The sequence below is a fragment of the Oryctolagus cuniculus genome, chromosome 15, assembly GCF_051225735.1.
Source record: "Oryctolagus cuniculus isolate XC-2025 breed Fujian yellow rabbit chromosome 15, ASM5122573v1, whole genome shotgun sequence".
In the NCBI taxonomy this organism is placed as follows: domain Eukaryota; kingdom Metazoa; phylum Chordata; class Mammalia; order Lagomorpha; family Leporidae; genus Oryctolagus; species Oryctolagus cuniculus.
This window is the reverse complement of record NC_142881.1, coordinates 63,025,713-63,042,504: the sequence shown is the minus strand read 5'-3', so window position 1 is coordinate 63,042,504 and position 16,792 is coordinate 63,025,713. Positions and strand designations below refer to the sequence as shown.

The window sequence follows — 16,792 nt, the reverse complement described above, 5'->3', positions numbered from 1 at the left end:
CATTTGCCAAACTAGCTGGAAAGGAGCTGCATTTCCTTGGCTGTCATGGGGATAACACTGCTAAGAAGAAATGCAGATAAAATATTTGTTTGGAGAAGCATTTATTCTTTTTACCTTATGAAATCAGGCCTTAGGTTTTTAATCACCCAAGCTTTATTCTAAGCTATGTGAAGATTTAACTGTGTTCCCCCCTTTGTCACTTAGTGCCTTTTGTGACTAAATGCCAAAGCTGAACCCTTTCAGCATGTCAGAGTTGGTGTGCTTAGGGAATAAAGAGCGGTTTTAATAGTCCCCAAGAATTTTTGACATGACAGGATGAAAATAGTAATTGTAGTTTTTCAAATTCAGCAAAGCTTTTGAAATAGGACAAAGTTACCCTGCCAAAAATCTGCAGTGCGTGCAAAAATTTGTTTGAAGATGCTCTTTTCAGAAAGCTGGAAAGATTTGAAACCAGCGAATAAAATGAAGTGAGCCTCCCTGCCCTCTTATCCAACCCCCCCCCCCCCCCATGCACCATCTGAAGAGCGTGTCGTGCAGAACTGATGCGCTGCGGAGAGGGAGGATGAGGCTCAGAGCTGGGTGTTTGCTCAGGTTAGAGGTGCCTTGTTTCCCTAAAGGAAGCGGCTTCTCCGAAGTGGAAGGAAAGTACCTTTGTTGAAGCCCAGGTGCATGAATTTTATCATCTAACTTTTTTTTTTATTCCTTCTTGCTCTTTGATCTCAGCCTTTGCATTTCTTATACTTAGAAAGAATGTCAGTGAAAAATGGCATTTCTAATATGAACCCTTAAAAATTTTAATTGCATTGGTAAGTAATTATGTTTTTTCAAAGAAGCTTATTTTTATTTATTTGAAAGGCAGAGAGAGAGAGAGATTGTCCATCTACTGGTTCACTCCCCAAATATCTGCAGGATACCTGCCAGGGCCAGGGTGAAGCCAGGACTCAGGGACTCAAGTCAGGGTCTCCCACTTGGATGGCAGGGACCCAAGTATTTGAACTCTTATCTGCTGCTTGCCAGGGTGTGCATCGGCAGGAAGCTGGAATCCAAAGCAGAACCAAGACTAGAACCCAGGCCTTCTGTTATGGGATGCAGGAGACCTAAAGGGTGTCTTTTTAAATTTTTTTATTTTATTTTTTAAAGATTTATTTATTTGAAAGGCAGAATGACAGGAGAGGGAGAGAGACCTCTCCCATCAGCTAGTTCACTCCCCAAATGACTACAACATTTGCTAAAGCCAGAAGCCCTGAACTCCATCCTGATCTCCCATATCGGGGTAGGGTCCCAAGCACTTGAGTCATCTTCCACCTGCTTTCCCAGGCACATTAGCAGGGAGCTGGATCGAAAGTGGAGTAACCAGAACGCAAACCAGCACTCCAGTGTTGGATGGGAGTGGTAGCTTAACCCACTGTGCCACACCTGCTTTGTCTTAATTGCTGCACTAAATGCCTGCCCCTAACCTGAGCCTTTTATGGACTAAAGATCCAAAATTAAAATCAGAAAAGAAAAACAAGAAAAATGAGTAGACCTGTATATAATGTGCTATAGCTTAATTTGATGCCTTTTAAAATTCAAGTCTTAAAATGAATGTGGCTTTATTTGATTAAAACTGTGGTGCTATATAGATGTTATAAAGAAGTGGGTAGGGAATGTTTTAAGTTTGGAAGTTTGTTCTTGGATTTAGAGAATACTATCTGATCAGAAACAGGATTTTCATTTCAACTCTTTGGCTAAAGGCTATGTAGCTCAATAGAGTTTGAATGAATTATTCAGTGTTGAGTAAATTCTGAAGCTCTAAATGTGTCCCTTGTGACTTTTCTTTGTGAGATGCAGGGCACAGACAGCACAGTGGCTCCGAGTGTGTGCTCTGACAGATACACCCCACCGGTGTGGCTCCAGTGTCACCTCACTGCCAGAGCATGCCCAGTAGATCCAAGGTTGCACCAAATGAGAAGTGTAAGAGGGACTAGAAGGGAGAGAAGAACAGGAGAGAACATACCTGTGAACAAAGGAGAGTGTCCAGTTACTGCCTCAGGTGTCACTCAGTTGGCAGGTATGCTCACTGTGTTGCGAGTGGAATACTTTGGCCACTAAGACAAAGAGCAGTATCAGGTAGACCCCTCTCCTGCCCTTTCATCTCTCTATTGGAAGTCTTAGCAGTGGGCTGAAAGAGTTTCTGTTTCTTCTTACAAAGCAGGCTTGGCATCCTGTTTCATTTATTTATTTATTTATTTTTAGATTTATTTGTGTATTTTTAGATTTATTTACTTATTTACTTGTAATCACAGAAGAGAGAGAAAAAAGCAAGCGAGTGAGAAAGAGAGATCTTTCATTAGCTGTTTCACTCCCCAAATGGTTGTTGCAGCCAGGGCTGGGTCAGGCTGAAAGCTAGGAGCTAAGAACTCCATCTGGGTCTCCCATGTGGGTGGCAGGGGCCCAAACACTTGGGCTGTCTTCTGTTGCTTTCCCAGGTGCATTAGCAGGGAGCTGGATCAGAAGCAGAGCAGCCAGGACCGGAATTGGCGCTCACATGGGATGCTGGCGTTGCAGGTGGCTGCTTAACCTGCTGCACTACAACGCAGGCCCCAGGAATTCACCTTTGATGAGTCCTAAAATGCTTTGTCTTTGATTCCGTATCACATTTTTCTTTCCAGTGACAATCTATGTGTTATCACATCGATCTCACAATTCTCTAGAACAACCTTCCCCTTTAGAGTATACCACCCATTTAATATAAGGCATTGTGCCAAGTGCTGGAGACATAGGGGGGTAAGATGGAGAGAATGTCTTGCCTCAAGGGGCTTGCAGAAGGCATGTGCAGAGTTGAGTTTTAGCTGGGTTTTGGCTTAGCACAACAAGGCCTTTTATGGTTGAAGTAGAAGTCCGTGTAAGAAGTCTGGGAAGAAAACAGGATGGTAGGGTTTTACTTAACCTACAATTAATACATGTTAATTTTAGAAGAGTCAAAACTTATAAATAAAGTATTACTTGTAATCTTACCCTTTAAAGATGGTTACTATTGGGGCATGCATTTGGCTGAGTGGTTAGAACACCTGCATGCTGTATTGGAGTGCCTGGTTTTGTCTTGGTTCTGGCTTACTACAGATGCAGACCCTGGTAGGCAGTAGTAATGGCTCAAGTAGGTGGATCCCAGCCATTCACCTGAGAGACTTGGATTGAGTTCCCGGCTCCTGGCTTTGGTCTGGCCCCGCTCTGGCCGTTATGTGCCCCTGGGGAGTGAATCAGCAAATGGGAAATCTCTCTCTCTCTGATGCTCTTCAATTGAAAAAAAAGATAATTGGGGCCGGTGCTATGGCTCTCTTGGTTAATCTTCCGCCTGCAGGGCCAGCATCCAATATGGACGCTGGGTTCTAGTCCCGGTTGCTCCTCTTCCGGTCTAGCTCTCTGCTGTGGCCTGGGAGGGCAGTAGAGAATGGCCCAAGTGTTTGGGCCCCTGCAGCCGCATGGGAGACCAGGAGGAAGGACCTGGCTCCTGGCTTTGGATCAGCGCAGCGCCGGCCGTAGAGGCCATTTGAGGAGTGGACCAACGGAAGGTAGACCTTTCTCTCTCTCTCTCTCTCACTGTCTATAACTCTACCTGTCAAATAAAAAAAAAAGGATAATTGTATATGTATAAGTGCATATAAATATGTATATGGATAAATGTACTGTATACATACAAATATATGTAAACAGTATATCATAATACCTTGGAGTATAAACCTTTGTGTGCCTGTATGTACCTTTGTTCTTTGGGGTGTAATTGTAGTAAAATGCATACATCTTAAGGGTAGCTGATAAATTTTGACAAATGTATATATACCATATACCCTACCCAAATTGAGATGTAGAACACTGCCATCTTCCCCATGCCATTTTCCAGTAAATTCACTTCTCCCAGGAAAAAACACTGTTTTGCAATAAACTAGTTTTACTTATTCTTTAACACCCTATAAATAGAATAATTAACTTTTGTGTTTGACTTCTTTTTCATATTTTTATTTTAACATTTTGATGAAATATCTACATGTAAAAAATGTTTTTTTAAAGATTTATTTGAAAGACTGAGTTACAGAGAGAAAGGGAGAGAGATTGTCCACCTGCTTGTTCACTCCCCAAATGGTCACAATGCCAGGGCTGGGCCAAGCTAAAGAAAGGAGCCAGGAACTAGGAACTTCATCTGGATCTCCCAGATGGGTGCAGGGGCCCAAGTCCTTGGGACATCTTCCACTGCTTTCTGAGGCACATTGTCAGGGAAATGGATTTGAGGTGGAGCAGCTGGGATTCGAACTGGTGACCATATGGAGTGCCAGCATCGCAGGCGGTGGCTCAACCCCTTACACAGCAACTCCAACCCCTACGTGGTTCAAAATTTTAAAGCAGCAAGGAATATGCAGTGAAGAGTTTCCTTCTCACTGCGATCCTGCTGATTGCTGCTTTCCTCTTTAGAGACAAGTAGTGTCCTTCCTGAGATTTTGTATATGGACAAATATGTGTCTACAGAATATTTATATATATATATATTCTTACTGTCATCTTTTGTACTGCATATACACAATCTTATGCACTTTTTTTTTTAAACTTAATTTATTTGAAAGGCATAGTTACAGAGAGAGAAAGAGATCTTTAATCTGCTGGTTCACTCTCCAAATGGCTGTAATTGCTAGTGCTGGGCCAGGCTGAAGCCAGGAGCCTGGAACTCCATCCACGTCTCCCACATGTGTGGGAGTACTTGGGCCCTCTTTTCCAGGTATATTAGCAGGGAGCTGGATGGGAAACAGAGCAGCCGGAACTTGAACTGGAATTCTGATATGAGATACCAGCATCACAAGTAGCAACTTAACGCACTGTGTTATAATGCTAGCCTCCATTGTATATCTTTTTTTTTTAAGGATTTATTTATTTATTTGAAAGTCAGAGTACACAGAGAGAGAGAGAGGAGAGGCAGAGAGAGAGAGAGAGGTCTTCCATGTGATGGTTCACTCCGCAATTGGCCACAATGGCTGGAGCTTGCACTGATCTGAAGCCAGGAGCCAGGAGCTTCTTCCGGGTCTCCCACGCAGGTGCAGAGGCCCAAGGTCTTGGGCCATCTTGTACTGCTTTCCCAGGCCATAGCAGAGAGCTGACTTGGAAGTAGAGCAGCTGGGTCTCAAACTGGCACCCATGTGGGATGCCGGCACTTCAGGCCAGGGCACTAACCCACTGTGCCACAGCACCAGCCCCTCCATTATGTATCTTTTAAAAAACTTAAATAGGGGCTGGTGTAGTGGCATAGTGGGTTAAGCTGCCACTTGCAACACCAGCATCCCATAGGGGTACCTGTTCATGTCCCAGTGGCTCCACTTCTGATCTAACTCCCTGCTAATTCACCTGGGAAAGCAAAGGAGAATGGTCCAAGTGCTTGGGTTCCTGCACCCATGTGGGAGACTGGAACGATACTCTGGGCTCCTGGCTTCAGCATGGCACAGCCGTGGTCATTGTGGCCATTTGGGGAATGAACTAGCAAATGGAAGATAACTCTCTCTCCCTCTCTGTAACTCTGCCTCTCAAATAATAAATCTTAAACTTAAATATGTAATTGCCCCAAATCAGTGCCTAAAAAGCTCCCATACTCACATGTGTGTTTTATTTGTTGCTCATAGAATGTAATTTATCTAAGCAGTCTCATGTTATTGGATTTTGTTGCTAGTCTTGTGTTACTCTAAACAATGTCTCAGTCAAAACCCTATGCACAAATTATTTCTCATAGCTATGTCTGTATTAGTGAACTGTGTCAAGATGCACATAGTATCTGCTTGTTTCTTTTTTGTGTGCTTATCATTGGTTTCAGGTTTGACCATCATGTTCCATTGTTTAGAGAACTCCCCACCCCTTTATAGTGGTTTCTTTATGTTGTCCACTGCCTTTTGCCCAAGTTTTGGCCACCACTGGTGTTCTTTGTCTAGATCCCTTATTTTATCAGGAGTTGCAAAATGGGATATTCTAATTTTGTTATTCCTTCTGCATTTGTTAGTTGGAATTCCTTTGTAAAGAAGAGCTTTGCTTCATCAGATATGGTTGGTTATGTAGTTCAATTTGTAATTGTTTCCTTAGGATGGGCTCCAAAAATGAAGTTGCTTGGGCAAAGGGTTTCCATTCTTGACGGCTTTTTATAAATACTGCCAGATTGCTGTTACGCATGTGATATCAGTATACAAGTGTAGTGTTGTTATGTAAGTGAAATGCTGTTTGCAACTTGTCAAATTGATGAAGAAAGAATGGCCCTGGGAGATGAGCCAGCACAGTAAGGGTCTTTGTCATCATCCCTTGGCCTTTTCATTAGAACGCATGAACGGGTATTGGGGTAAGTAGAGTGGGATGATGGAAACACCTCTGGTGTTTGCCAGTTTATGTGCATCCAACCTTTATTCATTTTGAAATTAGAAGGACGGATAATGTGGTAAGAAAAAACCACAACCATTTCATTATGTAATATTTGACTTTGTATGTTAACCATATTCAAAATGTAATAACCCCCTTAGCTTAAGAAGCTAAAAAATCTTGCTTTTCCTTTGCAGTGACATTTCTGGGGGCAAGCCCCTGGAAGTGGAGATGGCAGGGATAGAATACATGAACGATGATCCTGGCATGGTGGACGTTCTTTACGCCAAAGTCCATATGAAAGATGGCTCCAGCAGGTACGGTTCTGGAATGCTGCTTTGTTCCAATTGGGAGGTGGCTGAAAACATCCTGGAAGTTCATTCTTTTTTCTGGGGAAGTGAATAGTAACCTTTAGATTCTATTGTCTTCATAATAAAACACAAGATGAAGCTTAAAACTGAGTCACTTGCCCTTTCTCTTCTTATCTCTTCCAAGTTAGAAATGTTTACTTGGCAGCCAGTGTTCTCTTAGATCTGCAGTTGGGCTCAACACACTCAAACCTGAGTGCAATCATCTTTCTAGATTTAATCTTTTTCTGGAAAATCGGCTTAGTCTGCCCACCATCACCATTCTGCCTCCTGTCACAATGCCACTTTCCCTGGGCGTACAGAGAATCTTTCCTCTTACACTGTGTCACTTTATGGGGTTGGTGTTTGCCTACAGACAGGTTTTAGGAATGTTCACCATCAGCGTGGAAAGCTCAGTTCATTTGATTCCTTTTCTTTGGGCTCTTAATATTATAAAGAGTGTCAATTGTTTGTTTTATCATCTTTTTTTGATAGTAAGTAATATCATGCAGAGGAATTTCTTGTGGGAAAAAGTATCACATTTTTAGTTTGATAACTATTGAATTACTTGGATAGTAGATATTCTTTTTAAAATTTTTACAAGTTTATTTCCACTTTATTTGAAAGGCAGAGAGAGAAAGAGAAAGTGCACTGCCACCTGTTGGTTCGCTGCCCAAATGCCTGCAACAGCCAGGGCTAGGTCAGGCCAGAGCTAAAGGTCCAGAAGTCCATCCAGGTCTCCCACATGAGTGGCAGGGACCCCAGCACCTGAGCCATCACCTGCTGCCTTCCAGGAGGCTGGACCAGAAGAGAGGAGCCAGGACTCAAATCAGGTACCCGTTATGGGATGCAGGCATAGCTGCTGTGCCAAACATCTGTCCCTTGGATAGTGGGTATTGACAGCAGCTGTCGAGTTTTTGTGGAACTCAGTTCTTCCTTTGTGTTTTCCAGGCAAATAAGAGGCAGGAAGGATGACATTTTTGGATGGGAGTTTCAAACAAAATGGCAGTAAAAGCTTTAACAACTTCAGAAGATTATTAAGATTAAATTAATTCACATGAAGTGCTGGGAGCAGTGCTTGGTACATATTAACATCATCAGAACATCAAAAACTATTTGCTGTTTTTGATCGTTGGTATTACCATACCTCGATGCCTTCTGGGCATTCTCAGTCTGCAGTTCAGCCTGTGTCTGAGTCTGGCTTAGGCACCCACAGTCATTTCCAGTGTTGATTCCATTTATTAGTAGACTCAGATACTGTGGAGAGGGCGGCATTGTGGCACAGCAGGTTAAGCTGCTGCTTGGAACTCTGGCTCTCATATTGGAGTGCATATTGGAGAACTGGTTTGAGTTCTGGCTGCTCTGCTTCCAATCCAGCTTCCTGTTAATGCACCTGGGAAGGCAGTGATACGATGGCCCAAGTGGGAGCCAGGACGGCTTCTGGCTTTGGCCTGGCCCAGTCCTAGCTGGTACAGTCATTTGGGGATTTAACCAGCAGGTGGAAGATCTCTCTTTCTCTCTCTCTCTCTCTCTCTCTCTCTCTCTCTCTCTCTGTCTCCCTCCCTCTCTCTGTCATTTTGCCTTTCAAATAAACAAATTCATAAATCTTTTCTTAAAGTACTTTGATGAGCAGAAAAACCCAATTTGAATGTGACTTTTCTTTAAAATTCTTAAAAAGTGAGGGTTGTATTTGGTATAGTCGTTAAGATGTCGCATGAGATGCCCACATCCTGAATTGGAGTGCCTGGGTTCTAGTCTTGGCTCCACTTCAGATTCTAGCTTCATATTGACGTGCACCCTGGCAGAGAACAGAGGATGCCTCAAGTAGTTGAGTCACTGGCATCAACATAGACCTGATTGAGTTTTTGCCATCTGGTCCACTCCTGGGTATTGCAGGCATTTGGGGAGTGAACCAGTGGACAAAAGATGTCTTGTTGTCTGTGTGTCTCTGTCCATGTAATTAATTAAGTAGAAAGGCAGAGCTTCAGAGAGAGAGAGAGAGAGAGAGAGAGATCGAGATCTATCCACTGATTTACTCCCCAAATGGCTTCAACAATCAAGCTCAGGCTGGCTGAAGTTTGGTGCCTGGAACTCCATTTGGGTCTCTCACATGGGTGGTAGGGGCTCAAGCACTTGGACCATCTTCTACTGCTTTCCCTGGTGCATTAACAGGGAGCTGGATCTGAAGTATAGCAGCTGGAACTCGGACCAGTGCTCTAATATGGGGTGCTCGTGTTGCAAGTGGAGGTTTAACTTACTTGTGCCACAGTGCAAGCCTCTCTGTCTCTCTGTCTTTTAAAAGTAAAAATATTAAAAATAAGTAAATTCTTAAGAGTATTGAGAACCCTAGGCTGGCGTCGTGGCTCACTTCACTGATCCTCCACCTGTGGTGCTGGCACCCCAGTTTCTAGTCCTGGTTGGGGCGCTGTGGCCCGGGAGGGCAGTGGAAGATGGCCCAAGTGCTTGGGTCCCTGCACGCGCATGGGAGACTGGGAGGAAGTACCCAGCCCCTGGTTTCGGGTCGGTGTAGCGCTAGCCGTGGCGACCATTAGGGAGTGAACTAATGGAAGGAAGACCTTTCTCTCTGTCTCTCACTGTCTATAACTCTCTCTCTCTCTCACTGTCTAACTCTGCCTGGCAAAAAATTAAAAAAAAAAAGGTATTGAGAACCCTAAAGAACTTTTGTTTTGGGGGTTAAGTCTATCAATATTTACCTTATTAGAATTAAAACTGAGGTATTTAATATTTATGAATTGAGATAATAGGCATACGTTCATTTCTGATGTATATAACTACCACACTGTTCATGAAAAATCACTGTATTTTCCAAATCAAAAACATTTAGTGAGGGGGAAGGCATGGTTTTACCTTTTTGCAAATCTCTTTAGTAGAAGACGACTGGGCTCCCCTGTGTGCTGCGTTACTCAGCCTTTTGTGATATGTTGTTTTGATCGAAGTGTGTGAGAAAATTCAGCCTCACACAGATACGCCATTGGAAAAGTGAGGAGTACGTTTAATGACCTTTCCAGATTTGTGTGTATTTCCTACTCATTTATACATTGGGAAGTCTGAGTTTCTTATAGGTTGTTGCATTGTGGAATCTGAGACCCTATCAACGAACATTTTGTACTCTGTTACATAACGGAAAATCCACTGCTCTGTGTTGCATTTTGACTATTTTTTTACCTATCCAGTTTTATAACAGTAGTCATTTAGAACATGTTGGATAACTGGGTTACACAGATCTTCCAAATGTTGACACTTTAATTATGCAGTATTAAAAATATGTATTGGGGCAAGCATTATGCCTGACAGTTAAGATGCTGTGTGGGATGCCCACATACCATATTGGAGTGCCTGGGTTCGCGTCTTGGCTCTGCTTCTGATTTCACCTTCCTGCTTCCTCCTGGGAGGAGGCAGGTAAGGGCTGAGGTGACTGGGTCTCTGCCACCCACAGGGCAGACCCAGATTGAGTTCCTGGGTCTTGGTTTCAGCCTGGTCTAACCCTGGCTGCTGGGGGCATTTGGGGATTAAACCAGCAGATGGGGGGATCTTTGCCCATCTGTCTTTCTCTGCTTTTCAGATAAATACATTTGTAAAAATATGTGTTACTATCACAACCAGTTTCATTAAAATCTTTAAGCATTGGGAAGCTGTCATGCTCACGGTGGCAGATGCGTTTTCCGCAATTCCAGTTTTCACTTTAAAGCTCATGTTTTGTTCCAGGCGAAAAATACTGAATTGTTTTCCTTGAAGTTCTTTTTTGAAAAAATGTCTGCCAGATAGCTAAGTCTGAATAACTATAATTTGTCTGTCAGTTGTTCTTTCAAGTAAAAATGTTGTGTACCATGGACTAAGACTAGTTGAGCACACAGTGCAGGACACTAACAAGTGTTTCTGCTTCCAGCCAGCCATCTGTTGAGGTATACAGGCCAAGTGTGCTACACATGCTGCCAATTTCATCACACAGAATATTAAAAAGATGTGTGCACAGGGGCTGAGAGTTAATAAAATTTATCATCTTTATTGCTTCAACAAGGATAAAGGAAACTAAACTACCTTGAAAAAACCCCTTGAATGTATAATGAAGAACATATTACTAATAGTACCATTTATCGCTAAAGTGCCAGCAATTTTACCCACCATTGCCTTTGTACCATCAGACAATTGTCATGCCAGTGAAAAAGGCATATAATAGGGGCAGATGTTTGGCCTAACAGACAACTGCATTCCATATTGAGAGTACCTGGGTTCAAGTCTAGACCCTGACTCCTGATTCCAGCTTCTTGCTAATGCAAACACTGGGAGGCAGCAGTGATGACTCAAGTAATTGGGTCCCTGCCAACCACATGGGAGGCCTGGATTGAGTTCCCAGCACTGGCATCAGCCTGGCCCAGTCCTGGCCATTGTTGGCACTTGGGGAGTGAACCAGTAGATGAGGGCTCTGCTTGTTTTGTATGTCTCTCTGGTCGTCAAATAAATGAAAATAAGCACAAAAGGGGCTGGCGCTGTGGCTCACTTGGCTAATCCTCCGCCTGTGGCGCCGGTACCCCGGATTCTGGTCCCGGCTGCTCCTCTTCCAGTCCAGCTCTCTGCCGTGGCCCGGGAAGGCAGTGGAGGGTAGTCCAAGTGCTTGGGCCCTGCACCCGCATGGGAGACCAAGAGGAAGCACCTGGCTCCTGGCTTCGGATCTGCGCAGTGGCGGCCATTTGAGGGGTGAACCAATGGAAGGAAGACCTTTCTCTCTGTCTCTCTCTGTCTATAACTCTACTTGTCAAAATTTTAAAAAAGCCCAAAAAACAAATAATGTTATATTACTGATATATATTATAGTTTTTACCTCATGGACCCCCCTGAAAGAGTTTTAGGGACCTTCAGAGGTCCATAGGCTACACTATGAGAACTCTGGACTGAATATGAGTTGATTTTAAAGAATTATTTATTCAAAAGGCAGAGTTAACAGGGGCAAATGCAGAGAGAGACAAAGAGGTCTTAGATCCGCTGGTTCACTCCCCAAATGGCTGCAATGGCTGGAGCTGGGCCAGTCTGAAGCCAGAAGCCAGGAGCTTCTTCTGGGTCTCACATGCAAGTACAGGACTTGGCCTATCTTCTGCTCTCCCAGGCTACAGCAGAGAGCTGGATCAGGAGTGGAGCAACTGGGACTTGAACTGGCGCCCATATGAAATGCTAGCACTGCAGGTGGTGGCTTTACCCTCTGTGCCACAGCACTGGCCCCATGAGTTGATTTTTAACATTTCAGATTGCATAGTTTCCCAGTAAATTGTAACCAAGTTTTGGTCAACACTTACGTTTGCGTGGTAAGATCGTTTTATCTCTAATTATTTCAACATCTGTATAAAAGGATTGTCATTATGCAACTATGGAAGTTAAATTTACTGTTATAAAACTAAAATCCATCCTTGTTTGCAGACATGCAGTTAATGTGAAGCTTTATGGAATATTACATGGGATTATAGTGCTTCATTAAATAGATTTGGGAATGTTTCCTAATCTAGGGCTTTATTTCTGTCTTAATGTGCATATGGCACAGACTTCACAGTTTTGATTTGCTGTGTTCTTGTAAGCTGCCTATTTTTGGTGGTTCCAGAGAGATAAAAGAATGGTCACTGGGGAAGGATGATAAAGTCATTACCCTTGGTTTTGCTGGTCTTCAGGTACAGGGAATGAAGGGTTTAAGATTAGAAGGAAAAAAAAGTTGTAGAAACTTGATGCCTTGGAGGCAGTTCTCAGAAGTCGTTTGTCCCCACACTAATGAAAGGGTAATACATCCTTTGTTTCACAAATCTAGCCCTTACACATTTAGTGTACTTCCTGTTCTCAAGGCTTTGTAAGTTAAAAGGTGAAATGTCCACTGATCAGCCTGGAAGGTTTCTGAGTAATCTTCATCTCTCTTACTACTCTGTTTTCTCTTTTGTTCATTCCTCCTCACAGAAGAGCCATGTTTGTGTTATTTCGTTATTTCAAAAAGATGTGCAAATCATCCCCCACATCTTCAGTATATAGAGGACGTAGTCACCTCTTAATTGAATTGAATTTAAGAACTAATTGAATGCCTCCTTTGTGAAAGATAGTTTGCAAGGCTGTGCCACTTGATACACAAATGAGTGACACATGGCTCTGTTATTAAGGACTTCTCAATCTTTTATGTTTTTTATGTGAGAAGCCATGGCTCAATACAAAAGGCAGGAGACAGAGGCCATGTTGTAATGAAAATACACACACTCAACTTTCTTTGTATGCTTTGATGTATTTTAAATCAAAGATTCCCTTAAAATGATTGAATGTGAAGTGCCCGACCTTTAAAAGCATGGAATCACTGAGACCAGAATTTTCCTCCGGAAGCCAAAAGCTGAGAGAGTGGAGTTAGACTTCCTGATGCATCCTGAGTTTGGCAAAGCATGCGGGGTGTGTGTGTGTGGTTAAGGAACCTTGTCCTTACCTGGTGGTCTGCCCTGGGACCGCTGTGCTGAATACAGTGGCTCCTGTGTTCTTTGACTCTCTCCAGCCCCACCCTTGCTCCTCCTCTCTTTCTGAGAACAGAAAGTCAGCTCATCAGCTTCCTCTTTTTTCCCTCACTCTGTACTTGATCCATCTCCCCCACCCCTTTTCATCTGGTGAAGCTAATCCCTTGACCCCATGCCTTAGCTCCTCAGAGAGAGACCTGGCACCGGGAGCTACTCCAGCCTGCTGGGCATTTCAGGTCGTCCCCCTACCCGCCCTGGCATTTTTGGAATACCCAGCGTATTAGGGCTGGTAGACCTTAGGGCCTGGGCCTCCCAGAGGAGGCGATGGCAGTGATCAGAGGGGGCTGGGGTGATGACTGTAATCGAACTGCTCCACCCACGTGTGGGCAGATTTCATGAAGGAGGCTTTACAGTAGAAGTTTTGGTCCTGAGTAAGGAGTTTGCAGGCTTAGAGGGTAGCATTTTGGGAAAAAGGGATAAATAACAAGTGCAGTCAAAAAGACACAGGAGACCCTATTTTCCAGTAAAATGTGTGAGATAGTTGAGAATGGGCTGAGGTGGAAGATGAGGCTGCAGAGTAGGCAGGGCCAGGTCGAGGCACACTGCTAAGACACCAGGTAAAGGAAGGTGCGTTTGGTCATTTGTGTATTCTACACAAGTTTATTGAAAGCCTGTTGAGTGGCAGGTGCTGTGCTAGGCTCTGAATATACTCATTGCCCCAGTGTAGTTTACAGACTAATGGGGAAAAACTGAAATTAACAGATGACACCTATGTAATTGTACAGTGTGCTGCAGACAAGGCAGGGGGAGGGGGCCCTGTGGAACAATGAGTAAATGTGAGGGCAGTTTAGGCTGGGGAAGGCAAATCAAGGAAAACTTCCCTAAGACCCTGGTGGTGGACTGAGGTCCAGAGGAGCAGGTGTCTGCAGGCTGAGGGCGGAGGGAAGACTCTTCCTTCCTGTAAGCAACAGCAAGAGCAGAGCAAAAGCCCGGAGGCAAGAAAAAATCTAGCAAATTCCAGGCCTTGGTCAGGGCGTAATTAGCAGATGTAGCATGACACAGACTGACCACCTGAAGAATCTAGAGCTGCTTAGATTGAGGCAGTAGCTGCAAGTAAAAGGAGCAAGGTTTCTTTTTTATTTCATTTAATTTTTTCTTTTTTTAATTTTTTTTTATTTGACATGTAGAGTTATAGACAGTGAGAGAGACAGAAACCTTCCGTTGGTTCACCCCACAAATGGCTGCCACGGTCGGCACTGCGCCGACCTGAAGCCAGGAGCCAGGTCCTTCTTCCTGGTCTCCCATGCGGGTGCAGGTGCTCAAGCACTTGGGCCATCCTCCACTGCCTTCCTGGACCACAACAGAGAGCTGGACTGCAAGAGGGGCAACCGAGACAGAATTGGTGCCCATATGGGGTGCCGGCACCGCAAGGCGGAGGATTAACCAAGTGAACCATGGCGCCAGCCCCTCTTTTTTATTTTTACATATTTATTTATTTATTTGAAAGGCTGAGTTACAGAGAGGCAGAAGCAGAAAGAGAGAGGGAGAGCAGGAGAGGAAGGGAGAGAGGGGGAGGGAGGGAGGGAGGGAAGGGTCTTTCATCCACTGGTTCACTGCCCAAATGACTACAATGGCTGGAGCTGCACCAGTCTGTGCCAGTTTGAAGCCAGGAGCTTCTTCCGGGTCTCCCATGCAGGCTCAGGGGCCCAAGGACTTGGGCCATCTTCCACTGCTTTCCCAGGCCATAGTAGAGAGCTGGATCAGAAATGGAGCAGCCGGAACTTGAACTGGCACCCATATGGGATGCCGGCACTGCAGGCAGTGGCTTTACCCTCTGTGCCACAGTGCCAGCCCCAGCAGCAAGGTTTAAGACCAGCGGAATAAATAGAAATCCAGCCAAGATAAATCATAATGGAACTGCCATTCACTGAAAGCAAAGAGAGGATCTTAGAAAGATCCTTAAAGAGAACCCTGTAGAGGGTCGGCAGTGAGAATGACAACAGACTTCTCAATGGTAATAGTGGCAGCCAAAGGGTGGTAGAATCATGTTTTCATTTAGAAAAAAACCAGTTCAGAACAAAGGTGAAATAAACTTTTATAGATGAGAGAATTTATCGCTAAGAGATATCTACATCAGAAGAACTTTAAAAAATATATTTCAGGAATGGGAAAGTGGATCCAGAAAGTATGCGATCCAAACAGTAGAGATGTAGAAAGCAGTGGTGAATAACTGAAATGGTGAACATTGTCCATATAAAATAATCACTCCATATTTAGAGGGTGGTTAAAAAATGAGGGAAGTATAGTATCAGCTGGCTGCATGTTGAGTTAGGACTAAGGGGATTCTGGAGTTGCAGGATTCTAGGCTTTTTGGTTTTTTAATTGATTTACTTTTTATTTGTTTTTAATTTTAATTGTTTTAATTTGTAATTGTTTTCTAGGCTTTTTTTTTTTTTTAATTTCAGAGGGAAGATGTTGAGGTACTAACTTTAGACTTTGTTAAAGTTAATGTGCATTTTTTTTTGGCAGGCAGAGTTAGAGACAGAGAGAAAGGTCTTCCTTTTTCCATTGGTTCACCCCCAAAGTGGCCGCCACGGCTGGCACACTGCGGCCAGCGCACTACGCTGATCTGAAGCCAGGAGCCAGGTACTTCTCCTGGTCTCCCATGCGGGTGCAGGGCCCAAGCACCTGGGCCATCCTCCACTGCCTTCCCGGGCCACAGCAGAGAGCTGGCCTCGAAGAGGAGCAACCGGGACAGAATCTGGCGTGCCGACTGGGACTAGAACCCGGGGTGCCGGCGCTGCAGGCAGAGGATTAGCCTAGTGAACCGCAGCACCCTGCCTAAATGTGCATTTAAAAAGCAAATCTAAAAATAGTGCATAAATTCCAAACATGTAGAGAAAGAGATAAAAAAGAACAAATACAATTCATTCCAAACAAGGGACAAGAAACATAGGAGAAGAAATAGAATGAGTAGAAATTAAAAAGTAAGGTGGGAGGAAGCAGTGCTCATATATAATAATTATGATACACAAGGGTACTTCAAAAATGTGGGAAAATGGAATTAAAAGGTAAATTTATATTGGTGCATAAAGTCTTATTAATTTGATGGTAAGGATGGAATGTGTTACCTTGAGAATTACTGAGCACTTACTGCTGGGATCATATATGCTGAGACCCCATGTGTATCACAAACATCATAGCATGCATTTGCTGTGAACTTTTTCAAGTACCCTCATACGTTAATGGAACAGACCTGCCAGTTAAGAAAGACATTATAGGACTAGATAGCAACAAAATTCAATTAGGTACTTTTTACAATAGACAGATCTACAGCATAAGGTTAAAATAATAGGAACCAGTGCTGTGGTGTAACGAACTAAGCCTTCGCTTGTGGTGCCTGCATCCCGTGTGGGCGCCGGTTCCTGCCCCCGCTGCTGCTCCTCCGATCCAGCTCTCTGCCATGGTCTGGGAAAGCAGCAGAAGATGGCCCAAGTGCTTGGATTCCTGTACCCACGTGGGATACCTGGAAATTGCTCCTGGCTCCTGGCTTCAGATTGGCTCAGCTCTGACCGTTGCAGCCATTTGGGGAGTGAACCAGCA

At 44.0% G+C, this 16,792-nt stretch overlaps 1 protein-coding gene and 1 pseudogene across 6 annotated transcripts in view; one reads left to right on the top strand and one right to left on the bottom strand.

Annotated features, from left to right (window-relative positions):
• The window catches only part of ASCC1 (activating signal cointegrator 1 complex subunit 1), a 106,111-nt gene that overhangs the window by 46,257 nt on the left and 43,062 nt on the right, over positions 1–16,792 (top strand). For all 6 annotated transcript variants that reach the window (XM_051823793.3, XM_008269983.5, XM_008269984.5 and 3 more), the window contains exon 7: positions 6,555–6,674. In XM_051823793.3, the coding sequence (XP_051679753.1) occupies positions 6,555–6,674 (120 nt within the window). The remainder of the gene's footprint in view (positions 1–6,554; positions 6,675–16,792) is intronic.
• On the bottom strand, positions 6,820–7,104 carry LOC149122021 (large ribosomal subunit protein eL42-like; annotated as a pseudogene).